Source organism: Diadema setosum, chromosome 5, assembly GCF_964275005.1.
Source record: "Diadema setosum chromosome 5, eeDiaSeto1, whole genome shotgun sequence".
NCBI classification, from domain to species: Eukaryota; Metazoa; Echinodermata; class Echinoidea; order Diadematoida; family Diadematidae; genus Diadema; species Diadema setosum.
The window spans coordinates 4432399-4457673 of NC_092689.1; the positions used below are offsets into that span (position 1 = coordinate 4432399).

Here is a 25275-nt window from a genome sequence, read left to right on the forward strand (position 1 = left end):
ATCTATTGGGGACTGATGAAACAATCTGAACTCGATTCCTTTTTAATGGGCGGACTGATGGAGTAAATGACAGAATGGAACAAAAATTGTCTGGACCATCCACACACACATTTTGCACTTAAGTGTACCCACAATTTACATTTTGCTCAATTAAGAATTTGATAATACGGAGGAAATATTCTCACCGTACATTTACCTTTATATAGGAGAAAGAGAAGTTTGCGGTAACACCATGTGCATGTGATCCTTGAAAGGACTTTTAAATAACACACATTTACCTTATTTTTACACATAAATTCACAATCACGGTCCTTAGAGGATGAGAAATCTATTTTAGATTTAGCAGTGGTATTTCCATATCAGTCGGCATTACCAATGCCATATTTGGCAAAATCAAATCCATTAAGACTGATTAGTTTCTGGTACAGGCTTCATCTTGTAATGACTGATATCTCAGGACCGCTAAAATCCTCTTCCATCAAAGGGAGGCCAGTTTAACGATGAAAATGTGATGGAATTCCACGGTGACTTGATGGGTTTTCAACCCTAATGAAAGATGTGAATAAATACTAGGTACCACATTGATGTAGATGGTACAACGACAACCTGTCGTAGTTTATAACGCAGGCAAGAATTTTTACCGGAGCTGTTGATATCTCTATGTCCAAGATTGATGGCAGAGATACAAGAGGTGTAAGTATGTTTGATGAAGGAAAACCTCCTATGTGATGTCCAAAGTAGAAAAGACTTCTATTCAAAACTTAGTACGGACATTGATTTGCAGTTTGAGATGAGTCTGCAACTAATATCAACAACTACTCTACAAGAAGCACGAAAACGAATGTTCCGATCCCACTTATCAACCTGTATCCTGAGCTTTTCCCATATCCTGTTGTAACCCTGGGGTTGAGCAACTGGTGGGATGTTTTTAAAGGGAAGCTAAAGGGAGCATACAAAATGTATCATAATGGAGAGATTTGATGCAAGTAATACAATACAGATATTGCCTTTTTAGAGGTGTAAAAATTAAAGTTTCACAAGTTGGAGCTGACGGCCCTTTTCACGGCATTAAATTTTCGTGAGTTGCCTCTAACATTCAATGCACATAGTGTGGACGAGAACTTTCGCATGCATTTTAATTTCGCGAATCTTTGCTCTCGCGAAATTCGCAAAATTAAAATGCACACGAATATTCCTTGTTTTCCATTAACGCTTGACAGCCCCACGGGAGTTGTGTTTTCTCTGCAGCACGTAGCGCTTAGGAGAAACATGCTCTCAAGGGGAAACTATAACCTCCAAGGTACTATCAAGTGTTATAATGCAATGATAAGACAAGGCAATATGTGTTTAAAATATCATATGGTCTACATGAATGAAAATCATTCCATTCAAACTCCTTCAGCAGCCAGTCAAGTTCTGAAATTATATTGCCTGATGTGACATCATCACTCATGATATAACAAATTTGATCTTCACTGCTTTAGTCACATGACTGCATTTTGACCGATCACCAACCAGTATTTCTTTAGACCATTTAATACATCCTGTAATAATCACAAAACTATGATGTTCTCAAAATCTCTATTTCATATCTCATTCAGGGTGGTCAAAATCTACTTTGGCTAAGGTGCCTATATCATTGCCTCTTTGTCACCATACACTTTATTTATGAAAAAGAACATAAAATAATCTTTTCAAAAATATTTCATTAATGAATGTCTCACAGAATAATTGCCATGATTTAGATACGACCTCATGAAGAGGTTGGTTTCACAAGGTGTTATAAATATCATGGCTGGTAGGACTACCGAGTTTGAATTGAGTGGTAAGCACTGCACTTATAGGGGTCAAGGGAGAGAGAGATAGATAGGAAATGGGGTAGATACAGAAGGTTAATAGTGGGGCAGCAGAGTTGATAATCCAGATTCCACGTCCTGGACTTTGTGAATGACCAGGAAAACACACACTCCTCCCCCCGCCATAATTTTTTTTTTTTCAGTTGAAATACATCGCAATTGCATTATAAAACTAATCCATTAATAAAAATAAAAGTGATTGCTTACTATATTTGTTCATACATGAGATAAGGGATGACTGTAGTGAGGTGAGCATGTTCCATGTCCAATGATTTACACTGCTTTCCTTCCTCTGTTTGTTCTGAGTCAGCCAATATATTGAAATAAACTGGTTAAGTTGCATGCCACACTATTGAACTTATGGAGCACTACGCCTGTCTGTCGGCAAACTAATTATGAAAGGCATACAATGTGTATTTTGCAGAGAAAACATTATGAGAAATCTTTGAGTAGAAACTAGGGGCAAAGAATATGCGAAAGCAATACTGTAACAAAGTTAATATGTCTGACACATCACATTCACTTTGAAGGATAAGATTACAAACTAAAGAACATAGGACATGTTACCATGCACATAATTTCTATCATTATTATTATTATTATTATTATTATTATTATTATTATTATTATTATTATTATTATTATTATTATCATTATCATTATTATTATTATTATTATTATTACTATTATTATTATTATTATTATTATTATTATCATTATTATTATTATTATTATTATTATTATTATTATTATTATTATTATAATTATTATTATCATCATTATTATTATTATTATTATTATTATTATTATCATTATCATCATCATTATTATTATTATCATCATCATTATCATCATCATCATTGTTATCATTATACTTCAAGCTTAAATGTAAATGTCAATCCTCACAAAGCAATACTGCATGAAATGGCATGTCTTTGTAAAGTCATGAGCATCATGGACAGCAAAACATAACTTGCATGCATGCAAATCTTAAAACATGGAGGAAATAAAAAAAATGGAGGCAAGAAACAGATTTAAAAAAATAGATGAAGAAACCTCTTGTTCTTCCCTCAGAATGAATAAAAAAAAAAAAATATGTGCTAGCCATGATGAGAGGAATTGTGGCTACCTCCAAGATAATTACCCATCAGCCTCGGAATGTCAGAAGTTCGGTCTATTACTCCATATCTATCAAAGTACTTTATGAAAAACTGAACAGAGAATTAACATATCAATGCACCATTCAGATGTGAGTTGAATTATCTGAGTCCCATTAGACATAATTAATTGAGGTCTAGAATTCCTCCTGCGAATTAGACCCATTACCATTCTCAGTAGGGCCCAAGAGATAGCCTCAATCAATTGATAATGTCCATCTGAGGCTTGGGAGGCTCCTGAAGGCTGTTCTGCTCCTTGGCCTTGGTTCTCATCTCAGGAGGACAGTTCTGGACGTAGATGACCCTATTGTAGGCCTTGAGCCTCCGCCATAGCTGGACATACACCTTGCACTGGACGTACATGAAGACCAAGCCACCTGCAGGATTGACATGTTTGACAATGGAAGAGAGAAACATTATGTCACGTCTGTTATTGTATTCATTATACCATTCTGAATACAAATCATGTTCGGAATTAAAGCAGCTTTGCTTCTCAGAACCTATTCATGAGCTTTCAATCAAACTTTACCTGTCATACCCGATTTCAATGCTTAAATCCAAGTTTGTTTATCATTTTTCACTAGCTGATATGCTATCAACATATCATTCTGGATCATTATTACTTTTTTAAAGCTATGCAACCAAACTAAGAGTAACCTTGTGTTTATGACAGCAAAACCTATGCAAAAAGGCATACGTAACACTAGAGTATGTCAGCCAACCAGTTTGTTAGTACACAACATTCACGATCCATTCGGTTTAGCAGTCATGCACAATTTTAACTTCAAAGTGACACTTTGATACTAAAAGTTCAGTTGACAGAATAGTATTCTCATATGTTTCTGCTCCTTAACTCTTTATGTGCCCCATTCGCATGCCCGACTCAGTCGACGGCGTGCCAAATTTGCATATTTTGCTCAAACGCACAATCGGCCCAAACCGATTGATAAATCGCCAAATGCCACAGTAAACTGAAAGTGCTTCTCGCGATTCTAATCCTGTAACATGTAGCTTGCATTTTATGTGGTCATTGACTATTTTTTTAAAGTGGAAATTTTTGCAGTGTTGAAATTTTCAGGCATTTCATGCAAGTAGAAACTAGCGCGAAAAATAAGTAGTTGATGTCTTGATTTCACGGAATTAATAACATGTGAAACTTTTCTTACCTGACCGAGCATGAAAAATTAGTTGCGCGAAAATATCCACTTATACAGCATGAAGCAGTATTCCCTGGTGGATTTGCCAGTAAATTCTATGTTTCTGTCACTGTTTTGTGAGCAAATGTCATGGCTCTACAATAATGTAGCTACTGGATATTTAAAAGACAAACAATCACAGATTTTTCACCCAATTTCCATCTACGCAAAGCTTGGCAGTTTCTTTGCAACTTTGTTCATTACATGTCGATAGTTACAAAAATCTGTAAGTGCTACATACATTAGAAAAACAAAATGTTTTCCTAAAGCATGACTATGCTGCTGTCTCAGAATAATGTGTTACACATTGGTTTTGCACCATGGCACACAACGAGCTAAGAACGTCATTACAATCCTACTTTGGCCAAAAATAATAAAATTGATGTAATAGGCTTGTAATAGGCTCTACTTAATTTTTTTCTTTTTTTAGCATTCTACAGAGAAAAATATAATATATTTTTGGATCGCTGCAATACTGCTGTGAAAAAAAAAAAAAAAAACTGATTTTGGGAAAAAGTGAATACAGTTAAACTCGCATAAGTCGATCTTCTCGGGACTGAGCAAAACGCATCGACTTAGGCGAGTTTCGACTTGTACGTAAGTCGAAAAAAATCGACTTAAAGTTACACCACACGTACATATATATAATGTACATGACGTATTGTTGTCTACTCTGGAGCCGAGAGCTGGAGCGGTGTGCCCGATATTTTCCCTTCAGCAAGACACCTTATCCACATTGATGCAGGCCAGAGCTCCACACTAACTTTTATTTTGGTGGCCCCAAAATGATTGATTTTTATTTTTTGGTGGCCCGAAAAAAAAACAAAAACAAACAAAAACAACAAGCAAAACTAAATCGGTCCTACGTTCGGTCCGAAAGTTACCGTTATTTATTTCTGATTGTAAAAGCAATCATCCACCATTTACAAGTATTTTAAAACCTTCCGGAGCCGAATGTTGCCGTTAATCATTTTCAAATGTAAAAACAAGCAACCGACATTCATTCTAGGATCTTACGGAGCTGAATATCATCCTTATTCATTTCCGAACGTGAAAGCAAACATCCGCATTTTTGTTTCATCATCTAAATGAGCCGATTGATACCGTTAATCATTTCCAAATGTACTCTCTAAAAAAGATCGAGTGAAAATATTCACTCTTGAAAGAGTGAGTACAAAAAAGAGTGAATTTAGAGTGAAATTGGAGTGAATTTTGAGTGGAAATGTTCATTTTCACTCATTTTGGAGTGACCTCAGGGATCAATCGAAGATTTTGGAGTGATCCCTGAGGTCACTCGAAAACGAGTGAAAATGAAAATTTTCACTCAGAATTCACTCCAATTTCACTCTAAATTCACTCTTTTCTGTTATTCACTCCGTCAAGAGTGAATATTTTCACTCGATCTTTTTTAGAGAGTAAAAGAAACAATCTGTTACTTATTTTAGCATCGTACGGAGCAGAATATTACCGTTATTCGATCTCCAAATTCAAAAGCAAACACCCGACATTTATTTTATGATGGTAAGGAGCCGAATATTACTGCTGTCCACTTCTGAAAGTGAAATGAATCATCTGACATTTATTTTGGCATCATCAGGAGTCGAAGGTTACATGCTATTTACTTTCGAACGTAAAAGCGAACATTCGGCATTTATTTCATCATCGTACGGAGTTGAATACTATTGTAATTCATTTCCGAACGCCAAAGCAAACATTCAACATTCATTTTAGCATCTTCCAGAGCTGAATGTTATTGCTATTTACTTTCGAACATAAAAGCAAACATAAGACATTCATTTTATCATCGGACGGAGTTGAATACTATTGTTATTCATTTCCGAACGTTAAAGCAAATATCAAACATTAACTTTACCATCAAATGCAGCTAAATGTTACTGTTATTCATTTTGAAATTTAAAAGCAAACATCCGACAGTTATTTAGCATCGTATGGAGAAGAATATTACTGCTATTCACTTCCGAACGTAAAAACAATCATCTGACATTTATTTTAGCATCTTCTGAAGCCGAATGTTATTGCTATTTACTTTCGAAAGTAAAAGCAAACACCCGACATTTATCTCATCGTCGTACGAAGTTGATTATTATTGTTATTCATTTCCGAACGTCAAAGGGATAATTCGACATTTACTTAAGCATCTTCCGGAGCTGAATGTTAATGTTATTTACTTTCGAACGTAAAAGTAAACATCCGGCATTTATTTTATCATCGTATGGAGTTGAATATCATTATTTTTCATATCCGAACGTCAAAGCAAATATTCGACATTTATTTCAGCATCTTCCGGATACTTTTTTTATCCTTATTCATTTCCGAACGCAAAATCAAATCTCTGACATCAATTTCAGCACCGTACGGAACTGAATCTCACCATTATTCATTTCCAAAAGTATAAGCAAACATCCGACATTTCTTTTGTATTATACGGAATCGAATATTACCGTTATTCATTTCCAAAATTATAAGAGCAAACATCTGACATTATTTTATTCAGCATCTTATGGAGCCGATTGTTACCGCTTCATTTCCAAAACTGAAGGCAAACATTCGGCTTTTTTGGTGGCCCGGCGTGCGTTTTTGGTAACCCCGGTCGCAAATTAACCATTCGCGAAATCGTGATTCGATTCGCGAAAAGACTCCGCTAAATATAAGGCATACATCGCTACACTCGGCAGGGGCTACGTCGTCCTTTCACCAGGTCTCGTTACAAAACCAAAATCTCGCGTGAGTTCTTGCGTTACCTATCGTTAATGTTAACGAAACATCGTTAATTTGCGCTAGGGATCGTTACTCATCGTTGCTACAAACGTTAATTTTCCCGATCGTTAGTTTGCGTTACTAACGATTCAGGTGAAACCGCTTGCGTTAACGAAACGTTAATGTTTATTTACGCAGTTTCTTTTGGTATATACTGTATGTAAACAAAAACTGGCGTCTCGTGATTTTGACAGTGATTTATTACACAATAAAATCTTATTCGACTTAGGCACAGTGAATTCAATGGTTTTTCCGTGAAAGTGCTCTTGGAATTTCATCGACTTAAGCGAGTATTCGACTTAAAAAATTCGACTTATGAGGGAATTAATACACGTAAGTCAATGGGGAAAAATCGGGACTTTTTAAAATTATCGACTTGCGCGATTATTCGACATATGCGATGTCGACTTAGGCGAGTTTAACTGTAGATTACTTCTAATATGTACATATTGTGCAAGAATGTAAAGGGATGTGCTCTTCAACAATTGTTTTTTGCAGTTCAATCACCTCTTTTTGCAGAATATGCTCTCCCTGCATGATAATCATATTTTTATGTTTTACAAAGTACTCTTATATCTTGGACCAAAAATGAAACCCTTGTCAAAATCTAGGCAAAAATCATGATCTATAGTTGAGGACTATCTAAATGTATGATACTTCTTGCCACTTGTGGTACACACTAAGTTTTTTTCCACTGTATGACACAAATGTAAGCAAAACAGAGAAGCTGTAAAGAATATTTGGAAAATGATGAAACCTAGCAGACATTGTTAAAATACCATCATGCACAATGTTGCAATTCAACTGTATAATGCAGGCTGATTATTAATTAATAGAATATTGGAGTGTACATGTGCAAACAGTGACACAACATTAATATTGCCGTCTGACCCCAAGATCCAAACATTATATATCAAGTCAAGATTTCTGATTGGTCCGTTTGTCCCGTCATATTCTATCCATACACTCAATACCAATGATCTTGACAGACTGGATAGATGCAAACTCAAGACCATCATATCTGCAGCAGCACATTGATTGGAATGGCAAGAAAACAACTTTTAGTTCAGTAATTCTCAACACATTACATTCTGCCATTTCTAAGCTTGCCATGCCCCACCTGTGAAGCCAACGGCTACGACGACCAGCTTGGTCCAGAATGGCCACTCCATGCCGTCCTGGTGGATCTCCGTGGAGGTGCGGTCTATCAGCACGTAGAGGGCCCAGATCACACACGTGACGGCGATGATGTGAAAAGACACGGAGCAGATGATCTTCCGTTTCTCGGCCACTGACATGTCAAGCTTCTCCCACTGCAAAGTGGTGGGGGGGGGGGATGGGGGGAGGGGACGAACAGAGAGAGAGAGAGAGAGAGAAAGACATTTTTGAATGGCAGGAAGTATTTTGACACTCGGGAAGTAGCAATAGTACTTCCTTCCACTGAAGTGCCAAACATTATGTATCAAGACAAATATATGTACTGCTTCCAATACCTCTTACCTCAAATCATCTGTCTTTTTAGGGTGACAAGATGTCACTATAGATCATTACCCTCCAAGACACCTTTCCAGCATGTACACGCACAAACTCACAAAAACTGTCCAACATACATTCACAATACATCCCATACATGCAGTATACACACTGCAATGATAAATTGTGACGTTCACATACGCAGAGTTGTAGCCACCATAATGTACATGCACAACTGTGGCAGTGGTAACACAGTTACTATCACGGTCATTAACCCGTTGAGGGCGAGTCCCGAGTATACTCGGGCACGTGTCTATGGGAAATGCGTGTTCCAGCAAAATCAAACCGTCCCCAACGGGTTAATAGCATGTGATGCTAACAGCATATTTTTGTGGCTCACTTGCATCATCAGAAGACTTCCTGAAAGAAATCCAGTAGGACCCTTACAAAGAATGACGCAAAAAGAAAAAGAAGAAGTACCCACAGTAATCATGGTTTCTGCAGAACACTATATTAAAATAGATATCAACAATATTCATCTAAGGGTACATAGAAATTCATACAAACAGACATAAAAATTTTATACAAAATTCTCGAGCATCAGTTGATATTTTTGCTTGAGAGCACTACCATAACAATACCAGCGTTACACTAATTTACAAAACAAGTTCATACAAGGAGATGACTTTTGCTTGATATTTGGAACAAAATGATCTGCACAAACAAAGACTATGTTTGGATTTCCCCTCTGCCCCCATTCTTATGCATCTTGGGTAAATCGACATTCATGACGTCCTATACAAAACAGACCCTAAAAGAATTTCTGGGTTAATCTGACATGCCTCGTAAACATCTGAGGCATCTAAAACGTGTCCAGAATGTTTACAACCCAAAGTAATGGCTGACGGATTGAACTTTTATGTAACAATACATCAATCCAGTCATTCTATAACAATACACAACCATACTGAAGATTATGTGATGGTAATAGTTCTGTTTAAGCACTCCCTTTTTCTTATTCTGAAAAAAAAAAAAACCACCACAAACTCATACTGACAAGTAAAAGATTGAAAAAATGAACACTGATAGTTATGGCCCGTCAATCAGGTCTATTTGCAATTTTTTTTTCCCCAACACATTTCTCAATCTTTTCATATCATGAAGATCACTTTCAAGCCAACAAGAATAATCTTTATGTTGCCAGATCCTGCTGTTGGGCCTTGAACACATTAAACTTTAATTCTGAATTTTCTTCGGACTGCAGTGAAAACTATGATGCATTATGACAGCGCTGCATACTGGCACTGGTCCGACAGTCCCTGACCAGTAAAAATCACTATTGGTTCAGTAACTTTTTCAGGAATGGACCAGTAAAAAATGGAACAAGGAAAAGTAGAAATTACGCGGTGCGTAATATATGTCCCCGCCGGAAGTAGCATTTTGTAGCAAAATGTACAATAAAGGTCAAAAAATCAAGGTCAAAGGTCAAAGAAGTCAAAGGTCAAAATTCTGTGTAGAAGTTTTGAAGCGCTCACCTAGTGCCATCACATAAAGCAAACGGAATCGAAATCGGGTTAGAAATGGTGAAGGAGTAGCATTTTGTAGCAAAATGTACAACAAAATGTAGGTCAAAAATTAAGGTCAAAGGTCAAAGGTCAAAATTCTGTGTAGAAGTTTTGAAGCCCTCACCTAGTGCCATCACAAAAATCAAACAGAATTGAAATCGGGTAAGAAATGGCGAAGGAGTAGCATTTTGTAGCAAAGTGTACAATACGGGTCAAAAAATCAAGGTCAAAGGTCAATGAAGTCAAAGGTCAAAATTCTGTGTAGAAATGTTGAAGCCCTCACCTAGTGCCGTCACATAAAGCAAACAGAATCGAAATTGGGTTAGAAATGGCGAAGGAGTAGCATTTTGCAGCAAAATGTACAATACAGGTCAAAAAATCAAGGTCAAAGGTCAAAGAAGTCAAAGGTCAAAATTCTGTGTAGAAGTGTTGAAGCCCTCACCTAGTGCCATCACATAAAGCAAACGGAATCGAAATCGGGTTAGAAATGGCGAAGGAGTAGCATTTTGTAGCAAAATGTACAATATAGGTCAAAAAATCAAGGTCAAAGGTCAAAGAAGTCAAAGTTCAAAATTCTGTGTAGAAGTTTTGAAGCCCTCACCTAGTGCCATCATATAAAGCAAACGGAATCGAAATCGGGTTAGAAATGGCGAAGGAGTAGCATTTTGTAGCAAAATGTACAATATAGGTCAAAGGTCAAGGTCAAAGGTCACGACTGAAATTCTGTGTAGAAATTTCAAAGCTCCCATGTAGTGCTATCATATAAAGCAAACAGAATCAAAATTGGCTCATAAATGACAGAGAAGTAGCAAATTGAAGATTTTGATCACACACGGACGCACACACGGACGGACACACGGACGGACGGACGGACGGACGGACACACACACGTACGGAGCCCGTTTCATAGTCCCCTGCTCGAACTCGTTCGGCGGGGACAAAAACTGAATACCTACTGGTCTGACTGACCAGTAGAAAATATTGGTTAGTGTGCAGCCCTGATTATGGGATACTAGACTGTTGTTCATCATATGCCTGTTCCCTTCTGTACAAACTAGGTAGCAATATTGATTACAATACATCAGACCTTATCCTATTTTTTTTTAATTTTCATTTGTACACCTTATCTCTGTTGCACACATATTTCTTCACTGATCTCTGTCATAAGTACACAGAGGGGCAAAGAATCTCATCAGGAGTTGACCGTTACAGATAAGCACACGTTTGATGCACCTGTTTGCTGACCGTTGCTATTTATGGTTTCGAATATACCAAGGTGGGCAGCAAATGAATCAAACCATCCATGAACCTCTACACTACCCGGTCTCTAACCCATTGACTTTCTGTGGTGCAGGTTTCAGTACTATGTACAGCAAGTTACTGTAAAACGAGAAATGTTCGCGTGCATTTTTATTTCGCGAGCGCCAACATTCGCAAAATTAAAATGCGTAGGAAGGTTCTTTTCTGCACAATATGCACTGGATGCTGGTGGCAATTTGCGAAAATTTCATGCTGCGAGAAAGGCCGTCGGCTCCAATCGTGTTTTACAGTATGCTTATGATATGATTTTAAGGAACAAGTACATTTTGCACGAGCTTCAGGACACATATCATACAGGTGTACTGCCTGAGCTAGGATACTGTTTGTGCTTCATCTATGAGAGATAAGAATCAGCAAATACATAAAGCTTGTCAATCTGCAGGTTTATTGCTTGTGTGACAGGCTACAAGACATAAAAGAGAGATACGGACAGACAGAACACAGAGATACAGACAGACAGAAGACAGACAGACAGACAAAGGAGAGAAAGAATGGGAGAGAGGAGTGGCAGAGATAGAAACAGGCTAGTATTTTATGGTATCATTTTGTGGGGCAACAAAATGCCAGCGGTAGGTCGTAATATATTTCATTTTCCATTTGTGATTATCTCTGTGGCTTCATGTCCTGTTTGGTCACGCTAAGGCACATGTGATAAGCTCAACGTACACTGCCCACTGACCACTCACTGACTATTCACTCAATTAGTCTTTACTGACCGCCAGTGCCGAAAGATATTCTCTGACGATGGACGCTTGGTGATTGGGGAAGGAAGGGGTGACCTTATTGACATAAAAGCCACTGTAACATAAAAACTCGCTGTCGACACCAAGTTACAGTAACCGTCATTACATGTAACAGCGCAAAGAGATTATTATACTCATTTGGTTGTTTGACAATCTCCTTATATTGCTTCAATATGTAGATAAAACCTTCTCAGCAAACTCATGTGCCCCCTGACAAGCACAGTCCATGTGCACGAAGGTATTTAGTGCCATAAAACAAGCCTCCCCCTTTGGATACCAAGTTGACAGTGATAAGGCATTTGACAAGACAAGAGCGCAACAGTTGCCAGGTAATAAACATAAATGCTGGAGATAAATCCTGTGGAATACAAGCAGTGGTGCACAAGCCAGTAGTGAACACAGGGAGACATTTACTTCCCGGAACAATTGCTCTGGTCTTAATTTCTCCAAGGACTGAAGGTTAAGGTCATGATAGGATTTTCAGTTTGGTTCGATGAGAGGATTAGGATTAAGGTTAGGGTTATGTACATGGGTAGAATTTATGATTGGCTTAGCATGCAGATATTTCATGGAAGCAGTTATCTATGTCACAGAATCAGTGAACACAACACGACCAATCACTCTTTTGACTGTGGATATGTGGACGGATTTATCCTCCTGTAACCTCACATATAATCATGATACTTAAGTCTTCATTAAGAAACTGCACAAATTTACCCCCCCCCCCAAAAAAAAAAAAAAAAAAAAACCCAACAAGAAAAAAAAAGAAGAATGATTTCAAAATTTCTCCTTCAGGAAATAATTTTAGCTTGCTTATTCTGTGGCACAGAAAAAGAAGAAAAATAACCCACTCCTGAACCTTTGTAACCTTAAAGATTTGAGCAAATGAACATTGATCCACAATTCACACAAAACATAATAATTAAAAAAAAAAAAACCTCTATGACAACACAGTCATTATGATCCTTTATCTTGAAGTTTCCCTTATAGTTTAATGGTTAACACTTCAGTAATTTATCAAATCACAAAAATTGATTTGGGTTTCTTGATTTTCCACAAATCTACTGATAGGACCTGATTATATCTGGAATACTACTAATCACTATGAATGGTACTCTAGAAAAAGAGAAAAGGATCTTGATTAACAAATATCCTATTCCAACTGTGAATCTTTGTGAGAATAGAAATACACAATTTGTTTTTCTTTATCCTCCTTCGAGGGACTTTATTTCATTTCAAATATCTAAAAAAGTTCACAAAGACATAAGAGAGCAGGATGTACGAACATAGAAAATAAGGGTGGGAACAATTACTTGTCAAAATCATATCATCACATAAATTTTGATTCCTCTGGGGAAAGTATACTTCAAATAAATTATATCCAAAATATTCCCTGAATGTAACATTACCTCAGCATATCAATTTGTGCATCCACAGGTAATCAAATACAATTTTTATGATCCAACTTCGGCTCTAATTCACAAAGTTGCCTTTTCGTGAAATCAAGTAGTTTTTTTTTTTTGACCAAAAATTTCATATTCATAATGAGCTCCGTTCTAAAATCTGTCAATAGTGCATAAACATTTGTTGCTTTTGTTGTATAATTGCTAAGTATATACAAACGAAAAATCGTATATTGGGCAAAAACTAATATCAAATTTAACAACATCAAAGATTTATCTCTTCCATTAAATCTTGTTAATATCATTCGCTCATTAACAGTGATATCAATATGAAAATAAGTGCATATAAAATTTGATATTTTTTCCCAATATAACTTTGTATCTGGGCAATAGAAATACACATGGATGATTCCATCTTATACCTCACCTATATAATCAACAAAGTCACACACACACACACACACACACACACAAAGTCAAGAATGCTCTTTCTAGCAACATACACTGGCCACAGAACCTTTGGCAAAAACACAACAACAAAAAAACGAAACAAATAATGCCTCCGACGACACTTTGCGGCGGAGACATAAAAATGGTTTAGTTCTTTAATAATTCCAAAATCTAGATATAGAGAAAACTGAAGTCAAAGCCTATCCACTGCACTGGGAACTGGGCTGTCCGATCCTTTGCTATTTCTATCACCTTTTCTGATGAATTCATGCATTGTATCTAATAAATAGTAAATGATTGCTGTTAACCATCGACTCAAGAGGGTATAGGTCGAGACAAAAATGAATTAGTGATACTGAGAATGAAAAGGATACACTAAATCCAACCCAATAATATCCTGCATACTTCAGTGCATAATTTGTCAATTCAAAAGACAAGCTTGCATGTTAGTAGTAAAAAAACAACAAGATGAACAATCAGCATAACATATTTGATTTTCTCATCCACAAATAAACTGACCTTTGGTAATATGCTTGCACATGGCTTAGAAATGCACACTGAACTAAAAGATATTGCTTCAAAATTCATCAGCAACACCCACATATAATGCAAATCAACTCCACCTCTCGGGTCCACAGAAAGCTGCCCTTCAATTTGTACTATTTATGGCACTTCAATTGCGCATTATGCTCAATATCTGTTTAAAATCTGATATCATCACTGTAGTTGTAGTCATGGATGAAATATTGTTACAGACCAAGACAGGACCTTAACAATTGATAGTAGACCTTGTCAGCTTGTTGCTTGATAATGCGATCTGGCGTGTGTGACATGACAACATGTATAGCATCGCAGCACTGACCAAACACACAAAGATGATGGATGTTGACTCTTTCTCTTCTTGTTTCGCCGACTTCGGTAGAAAGTCTCACATTTTCTTCCTAAACATCTCCTTGTGAGACAAATTAGTGTATGTGTCCCACTGTCGTTCTATTCATGACCACATAATCGGCTGAGCAGCAAACAGAGAAAGATTAGTCTCTTTGTGTATCTTCAAATCTTCGGTCTATTATTTCCATGGCAACCAACTGTGAAAATGCAAAAAAGACAGCGGGAGAAACAAATGGGAAAGAGGAAACAGGAAAACATGAAGAGAAAGAGAAGGAGAAAAAAAAAAAGGTCTGTGAGTAGAAGGCAGAGTGAGAAGGAGACTGTGGATACATGTACAATGCACAAGAATGGAAAAAAGAAGCAGAAGACAAGCAAAACAAAACCTGGTTGAAAAAAAAATGCTCAAGAGTGCTCGGGTGAAGATGGGGGAGAGATAGTGATGTGACCGAGAAAGAGAGAGAGGGGGAGAGAGAGCAGGGATGATTCAGCAGTTTTAATGACTGATCCACTGGTAAAAAGACACTTTTTTGTTTCCTTCTGAAACATCTGATAAAAGAGATAAATTCTCTTCTGGTGCCATAAAGATGGATTCATCCACAGAAACAGAGTATAGAGAACCCAAGTGTGATGTCATAGGCATTCATCACCATGGAAACTAACCCTAGAACTTCCTCAGCTGGCCTGAAATATCAGTATATACTATTGTTGCTAACAATGCTCGCACCTGATTCCAACCCATGCTATATCAAAGGCTTGAAATCATTTTTTCGGTGCTCAATAGCCACGGTCACACCGGCAAAAAAAATGCGAAATTCATAATCGAGATCTAAAAGATCTTTAAGTTTTGCCAGCGTGACCGCATCTTCCCATGTAACATCTGGCAAAACTGCTCGCAAACTTCCCATTCAAACTAGGGATACTACCCCCCCCCCCCCCAACCATCTCCCCAAATTTCTAGATCTTTTGCCAGTGTGAATGCTAGAAACTGAAACTTTGCAAAGTTTGTCACATAACCAGTCCACCACCCGATTGCGGGCGGTGCCTCCAAAGCGCATGGTCATTGTGATGTACAAGTAAGCACTGTTACATCACAATCACCAGCTGTCAGACTGTGTTTTTTTTTGCCCACAAGCACATTCGACTCAATTTCTCAATCCAAAGATAGAGAAGTTTGGCTGCCAGTATGAACAGACAACAAGCGATCACGAAGACTTTGCTATCTTCAACTTCTTGATCTTTTACCAGTTTGACCGCTGCTTTTGACGATCAAAATGAGGAAATCTGCATGAGTAAATACCACGCACCTTGTACAGATGGGGAGCACTAAGGTGTCCATTTAAAGAGACTGTACAGTACTGGTTGAGGTGAGGATTCAGGTTTACAATGTTTTTTTGTGAGTTAACAAAAAAACCTCATATGAAATATGAAAGAGCATGTAATTTTAAGAAGGATTCAACGTTTATTTGATGAAAATTGGTTTTCAAATGACTGAGATATCCAAAAAAGGGATAATAATAAAATGCCACAGGCCACAGCTTTTATTAGGATCTCTTTGTTTCAATTTTTTTTTTTTTGGATATCTCAGTCATTTCAAAACCGATTTTCATCAAATGAACTTTCAATTTCCCTTAGAATTGTATGCTCTTTGGCATCTCATGGAGTGGTTCTCACTATCTCGCAAAAGGTTAAAAGCTAAATCCTCACCTCAACCGGTACTGTCAGTCCCTTTAAATACAGAAAAGTGAGATTTGATTTCTATGATGAAAAGGCAGACACCAAATAAACATGACATGATAAACCATACACAAACATTGTACTTTCATAATGGATTGTTTGCCTCTAACCAAAATACAATGAAACAAAATTGTATACATCTGTCTTAAGAATTACACAGTGTCATTACACGCTCAAACAGAAATTACTGTCAAATTAACTATCCCTAAAGGGACCCTGTGCACTCAAAACTCTTGTGTTTCCTGCAGTTGTCACCAATTTTTGCTGTAGTACTAGTATTTGACAGTCAGACAAGCCCATATAACATGTTATAGAAATACCACTGAGAGATATCCACTAAATATTATATTGGGGGGTCAAGTTGTGCGTGTGTTACCCCGTTGAGGACAGGCTGATTTTGCTACAAGACCATTTCCCATCTCATAGACACTTGCGCGAGTATACTCGGGACTCGTCCTCAACGGGTTAATACTTTAAATGCCATTCCATCTATTTCATCTCTCTTGATGCATTTTCCTTGTTTAAAATGTATGATCATCTCTGTGGACATATTTTGTCCCAAGTATACTTATACATGTCAAACAACTCTTGACTACCAAATGGTATTTGTTTCAATTGGCACTCGACCTATCAAGTTCAGGAAAACACATTTAGGTGGTTTATAACAGTATCTTTTTATCAAATTCTTGATGTTAATTCATTTATGTTTTGTTAGAAAGAGTGAAAAATATGTTTCTTTAGAGTTGTTCCTTGTTAAAGAGATATTGTTTGTTTTGGTTCTAAAATCTGCAAAAGCCTCTTCATGCTAATATTTCAGAAGATCAAAGTTCCTATTCCACTCTCACATTAGCAAACATTTGTTTAACACAAACATTTCTGCTTTATGAAATGCACTAAATTTGATGAATTTAACCACTTCGCAGTGTCTCTCCATTATAAGAGAATGCAGTAAATTTCAGAGTGGCATGTTTCATGATGGAAAAATTGAAAATTTACCAAGCATACCTTCTCTCCGAACTTGACAAGCTAAATATTGAAATTAGGCACTTTTTTTTCTGTTCCTGTGAACAACATACAATATATCAACAGTCTGCACTCTCAGAATCCTTTTGTCCCAGAAGTTGCATAGAAAGTAATCAGAATAATGATAGGATCACAAGTCTAAATCATCTGCACTCAAGTGCAAACAGCAAACTATTTTTAGAACAAAATCATACTCTGATGAGGAATGCTTTTTCTTATCCTGCTTTTTTTTTCTCTTCTTTTGCTATGGTATTTCAAGAGTTTTCTGTCAACTTCTGCACAGTTGCAGGGGTTTGTGTAAACAGGGTCAAAAATCGCATAGAAACAGAACAAATACAATTTCCATGAAAACATGACAAAGCTACAAATCTTATAGAGCCTGATGTCCAGATGCCATCTGGCTAATGGCATAAGAATTATGCATTACCTGGCACTGTCATCCACTTTTCATGTGCAATAAATTACATTCTTCATACAGCAGAGCCATGAATGCAATGTGAATACCACTCATATCCTCCTCTTCTTGTTACACTGTGACATACTCTATATATGCCTAATATTTTGCAAGGTTTTTATTTTTGCAAGATTTTTATTTCATGAATTTTGCGAATTTAAAAACACACAAATATATTGACTCTGACCCCGACATGAATGTGAGGGGCACGCATACATTTCTCCATTCAGTACTTTACTCCATAATCGCAAATTTAACCACTCCCAAAATTGACGGCAACTTCCAATTCACGAAAAATTAGACTACCAAAATATATGGCATATGGCAGTAACTAATATGTTAAAAGACCTTAACACTTCCCTATCTTCTTTCAAAGTGTCTCAATATTCAGAATTTAAAACATACACACACACACACACACACACACACACATACTGATTACCGGTACCATTAATTAATGAGCGATCACCACTTCCAGCTGAGCCCACCACACTTCCCCCTGAAATATTACGATTACTGCGAACTACCAACAGCCTGCCATATACATATACTACAATGTACTTGAATAGTTGCCATCTTCTTCATAATGAATGCATGCACACGTATTTACACATGGCCGGTCTACGAGCAGTTAATGAGTTCTCAGTCATACACATATTACAGCCTAGCTTTCAGACATTCAGAAAAAAAAAAAATAGCAAAAAGATCAGCCTGTTGCTATACAGCCTTGATCTATTTTCTTGACAGTGGTAAGCTTATTTCACTGATTCAAATTGAGAGTATCATGGTTGGAGATGAAGTACTAAAACACTAAAATTCCATGAAACAAACACAAATGCAAACCATGACAAGCATATTTTTTTCATTATTCATTTCTGGGCCTTCCTTTTTCAGCCTGTCAAAATCTGCTCCCTTGACATTTATCTCTAATCTACAAATATGTGGCTGTTTGTTCACTCAGTCTTCCCACTGTATGTCCATACCAAGTAATACACTCATGAGGATACCGAGTGGTAGCTCCATATCACAACAAAATGGCCGCTACAATCTCGTTCATTAAAAGTGGCATGCGGACAATAATTATTTTTATAATCACGCAAATTTCTTGCATTGCCATTTCAGTGATCATAACAAAAAGTGTGCTTCTATTTTTCTTTATTTCATTTTTTACCGGTATCTTTTTTTTTTCACAGTTTGGTGTTCAAGTGTACTGTAGATATTTACCAGCATGTTTTGTTTGCCATTCTTCTTTTTCCAGGAATCAAAATGATTACAAATGAGAATCAAATCTGCCTAAACATTGCCCAATCTTTCCTCCTTTGTCATAACAACACACAGTAGCTAAATATCTGCATGGTCAGCGCTCTACAAACAAACTTGTCTATTCCATCAAGGATATTTCTTCATCAGAACTGTACACTCTATATTCCAGGCAATGCAAGGATGCAAATACAAATCTTTGACTACCACTTGATATTTGTCACATGTGGGACTCAATCTAACAAGTTCAATAAACCACATTTTGGTACTATATTTTTGACCATATTTTTTCATTTTTCTCTATTAGCATTTCATAAGGTAAATTTAAAAAAAAAAGAAAATATTTTTTTTTTTCATTTAAGCTGTCTGTTGTTCATGAAAAATTGATTTAGCTTGAGAACTTACTTATACTAGCAACACATTTCAGAATATCGATGTTCCTAATTCTTTCTCAAATCAAATACGCAGACATGTGTAAAATCTTCTTTCTGAATTCAAGCAGATTCAATGCATTCAAACAGTGCCATACATCACTGTGTCAAATATAGAATATGAAGTAAAATTCAAAGTCAAAAAGTCATAAATTTCATGATGACAAGATGATAAATTCCCTCTGCAAAATTCCTCCTGGATTTGATGGATTTTATGCTGAAAACCCCATGCAGAGGTTCTTCAACCCTGTAAAGCTCTAGGTAGTATTTTTTATTTATTTATTTTTTTTTGTTTGGTTTTGTTTTCATAATCATCATGTCATTCCCTCATGCACTCGAGGAAGCATTAAATTTAGGACTAGCTTACATGGGTCCAGAACAAAATTTATCACATAGTTTACCTTATTTTTATTCAGAGTAGGGTGATGCAGGGATGATACACACCAGGACACACACACACACACACACACACACACACACACTCACACACACACACACACACATACTCACACACGCATCAGGATAGTATTGGACTGTTAAATGATTTTAAAGGCATAATTTACCATTTGCAGATGAAACAAGAAAGCAGCATCAGTGCTTTAAAATAGTTCCAAAATGTGAGTTCGGGGTAGAAACAACCACTGCAAAAATTTAAATCCGTATAATCAATGTTAAGTATTGTTAAATAGATAAAATGTGAACAATATTTATAATAAAAATTTTGCCAGACTAAACCGTCTACAGTTATGGTTTAATGAGAAACATACTGATATCTCCTTATATTTTAGGCTTTATTGGGAACATTTCATATGGTAGGATGTTTTGTGATACAACAGACCTACACATATGAATCAAATGTGATATCTTGAGAATTTTTAAAATCACTATTCCCAAAGGTAAACAGGACCTTTAAAGAGGGGCGATCACGGCTGATTCAGGTAATGCAGTGTTAACAAACCCTTAAACCCTTAAATTCTGAACAGTGCCCTGTGATAAGGACCATCACAAAACCCACTTTCAGCATGCAAACTTTGCATGAGAACAGTCCTGTAGGAAGTGAAGAGTTAAAATGGTGGTCATATATCATATGTGATACATTAGTTTGCATGCTACCATAGTGCAATTTTATATTCCCTCCCCCCCCCCCCCTTGCTACAATCTCACCATAAGATGAAATATACAGTAGATTCAATACTTTTACATCTTGTTTAGATATAATCTTTCTATATAATTTTACACATTTAAGATGTTTCTTGGTGGATGTTGTGTGCAGTTTACAATATCATATCAGATGGAATGAGAATGCTGTCTTCCGGTCAGACTTGATTGTTATTTCATCTCTATTTCAGTACTTGGCACTTTATGACTGATGCATGACGAAAAATACAAAAACTATGAGAACATAATATAATAATGAGAAACCTTTTCTGAAATATGAAAGAGCATACAATTCTAAGAATAATTCAAAGTTTATTTGATGGAAATTGGTTCTGAAATGGCATATTCAAAACAAAACGATTGTACTAAAAGGTGAAACCCACCTTTCATTAGGCTCGCTTTGCTTTACTTTGTTCTTGGATATCTTAGCCATTTCAAAACAGATTATCATCATTAAACTTTGAATTCCTAGAGAACTGTATGCTTCTCTAATATTTCATAAGTGGCTTTTAATTATCTCGCAAAAAGTTGAAAGCTGAATCCTCATCTCAACCAAAACTATACCATCTGTTTAATAACTATGTTCCTTGCACCTTCCTATAAATAGCAACATATCTACAGCCGAAATGAGCTCCATGAAGCAAAGTATATCAAAAACATTCCAGTTATTGCATGAAAAATATTAACAAACTTGCTATTTGTTTGTTGCATGGAAAACATTCATTTCCATCAGAACCAATTAAAAAAAAAAAAACACTTGTAGTAACTGTTGCATGGAAAATATCTGCTTTGCATACTACACAATCACAAGCAGATTTAAGTTTGCATGAATAAACTTTCCCATTTCCACCGCCAACTTGCTTTCCATCAGACGGCAGCGGGGGATTTAATCGCATCCCTCGCCTGCCAGTTGGCGGAGATCGGCACACGGCATGCCATGTGATGACGTACATGATACCACTGTACCTTGTGCATGTCGTGCTCAATCAAAGAGTGCTGCGAGCAGAAATTTGCAATTGTGCATAAACAGGGCTTTAAGACTTCATCGCCCCCACTGTCTGTGTGCCATTTAATATCTCCCATACAGACTACAGAGAAACTGACAAACCAACAAACAGAACAATATATTCCATGACAGAAAACAACAGTGTGCCATTGACTTACTACACATGTACTTGTTACACAAACAACGTTCCTCCCACTGTCTGCTTTAAAAAGATTGGTTTGTTTGTGCCCATGGTAGTTACCAGTCAATTATTAATCAGTACAAAAGAGTAAAAAACATAAGTGTCTTTTATCTTTTATACGTCATCTCTATTAAGCAACCAAACATGTCACTTCAATCGCTGTCAAAATTTGCTTCAACCTTCGTTCAATTTAGCTCCCATTGTGCTAAATTCACCAGATTAAGCATTCAAGCTCAAATTATCAGACTCTACTACAATCATTAACTCTCAAAATGACATCAGTGGATTTGTAATGAGTCAAGCACTGAAACAAATCATAGCTCTGTCCAATTATCATTCTTGAATGACAGAACATGTTAGAACATTTTTTGTTCCATGAAGAATGATGTGATGGTCGGGGATTGTTTACCCTTCCATGTACTTGAAATTCTTGTCCCAAAATTGATGCAGCGTGAATTATCATGCTATTTCTCAATTATCATGATAATTACAAAATAATGGCAAGATTTCTCAGGATTTGGATCGCAAATGCTGATCACGCTATTTATAGTGAGATTTTCATGTCAAAAAAAATCTCCAAAAAAATCTCATCCAAATCTTAAGATGTGGATCCCGATAATTTGTGTCAGTGTGAATCCCACTTATTTCCCTCTGGCAATCTTTATACTCGCAGCCTATCCACGACACATACACCCACACACACACACACACATGCATACAAATAACTATGCACAGCAGCACAAGAGAGGACCAATGTGCACAGTTTGTCTATCTAGGTCTACTCCATTGTGTAGTTTACATTGAGTTACACATGCTCGCCATTGGTATTTTCATTAGCCAAGAATATCAAAAGTTAGTTGCACTACATCAGTCACATATATACTGTAACTTTTTTTCTTTGCACACTCGAAGGTTTGCAATAATGACTTGTCCAACTCAAAATGATTATCGCTAATTTTGGAACACAGCTGCCCCCTACAAAAATCCTACAACCGTCCTGCCGACGCTTGATGAATTAATGCATTGGAATGCAAAGTGGTAAACAAAGTATCTTGCTCTGAGATGGATATACACAACTACCTCCTTCTGTTCGAATGAAAGAGGCTGCACATCAAAGACATTACATTTTAGTGACCGTCAGAAAAAGTGCTTCGGTGCTGCCACAACGGCAAGAGCATGCACGCCACACGTGCGGCCCAACGTGCCCTGGGGTAGGGGGATTTGTCCTTCGTGAGATAAATTCGTACAAGTTGCTGACGAGAGGGAGAAGAAAAGGCAGCTTCAATAATCTTAGTCCTTAGAAGAAGGAAAAGTCACGCACATACTTATCTTAATTTTCGCAATCTGGAAAGGTATGGTCTGTGGCCAAAGTGTCACAATGAATTTCAAATGGAGATGATGTAATAATCGCAATAAGTGCAATATGAATCTAAGTAAATGCTTACCAGGTGTAGTAAAAGGCCTCAATTTTGTTTCCCAACAGACAAAATGTCACAATGAATTTCAAATGAAAACAATGTAATAATTGCAATTAGTGTGATACAAAGCTGAGTAAAGGCTTAGTTAAAGACCTCAATTTTTTGCCGACAGAGAACACTGGCATAGAGCTATGGAAAAATATGCCAAGTTACTTCAGTTGCATTGTTTCCTCAGACTGCCATTTCATTGTGTGCTCTTTAACATCCACCAGTAATCAAAATTTTTCTTCATTAATGAAACATTAACATAAAGGCAGTAAAACATAAAAGCAATATATCACGTGAGATATTATATTTGTCTGTCATAACACTGAAAATTTCTGCATATATACAGGCAGTGTGGCATTATCTAAAAACTTATATATTTTTTTTTCAATTGTAATCAAAACAAAAGGTACCATGCATGCAGGCTCTTTGTTTTATTGCTTGTTTGGAAGTTTTGTTTGTTAATGTTTGTTTGTTTGTTTGTTTGTTTGCTTGCATTTTTCCCTCTCTTTGCTCTGTGTGGATAAGGTACAATCACACTGACACTCTTCAGGAGAAAGTGATCATCTTTTTGAGAGCTCATTTATTCCAATGCCTGTTAGCATTTTGTAAGCTTACTGCCTTCGGCATAGATATTTGCTACAATTTAAGCTTCACTCCCAGTACACAAATACATCAAAAGGTCTCTGGGAAACCGTTGATATGCTTGGACTTCAAATGCCCATCATCTGTCTTTTGATGGGAAATTGGCAAAGGATAAAAGGTCAGAATCATAGCATCAAGGATTTTGGTAATGAATGAAGGCCCTGACATCCAGTTAATTATGATGGCATACAACTGCAGCTCACTGGCATGGGATAAGAAAGGCATTGGAAAATGGCACTGGATCTATACTTCCATCTGTTTTGGTTTTCCACATCACTTGCCCTCTTAAAGGACAAGTTCACCTTCATAAACATAAGGATTGAGAGAATGCAGCAATATTAGTAGAACACATCAGTGAAAGTTTGAGGAAAATTGGACAATCGATGCAAAAGTTATGAATTTTTAAAATTTTTGTGTTGGAACCGCTGGATGAGGAGACTACTACAGCTTGTGAGTCATTTAATGCGTACAACAGTATAAAGAAAATGTAAAGAACATTCAACATATTTTCACTTTTTTTCGCATAATAAACGAGCACTTGACTTGCCTCTTTCTAAAGGCAGGGGGAATGATATTACCCCTAACATATGTCGGTAACGAGTCAAGGGAATATGTACTTTTTTCAAAAGATGGAATTTTGTGAAATTGTCTTTATATTTTCCTTATATTGTTGTATGCATGTGACATCTAAGCTATTCATACACTGCAGTAGTCTTCTCATCCAGCACTTCAAAAATTCATAACTTTTGAACGGATTGTTCGATTTTCCTCAAACTTTCACTGATGTGTTCTACTAATATTGCTACATTCTCTCAATCCTTATGTTTATGAGGGTGAACTTGTCCTTTAAAGTCACATCTTCCCCTCAGCTTCTAGGAGAATGACATATAATTCAACGGAAAGATAATTTGTGCAAACTAATCAAAAAGCTGAGCTTTTCCATAATTTAATCATTAATCTATACAGTGATGAAAGTACTGGGATACATACATGACAAGGGATGGAGACAGTGTAGAAAATAAAAGGCCAAACGTAAAATAAGTTTATTGTTTGCATTCAGATATTTGTTAGAATTATTATCACTATCT

At 36.6% G+C, this 25275-nt stretch overlaps 1 protein-coding gene across 1 annotated transcript in view; it reads right to left on the reverse strand.

Moving 5' to 3' along the window:
- Positions 1 to 3214: 3214 nt before the first annotated feature.
- LOC140229013 (E3 ubiquitin-protein ligase MARCHF8-like) overlaps positions 3215 to 25275 on the reverse strand; it is a 49552-nt gene continuing 27491 nt past the window's right edge. The window contains exons 3-4 of the mRNA XM_072309278.1: positions 8108 to 8300; positions 3215 to 3390 (exon numbers count right to left, since the gene is read on the reverse strand). Coding sequence (XP_072165379.1) covers positions 3215 to 3390; positions 8108 to 8300 — 369 coding nt within the window. The remainder of the gene's footprint in view (positions 3391 to 8107; positions 8301 to 25275) is intronic.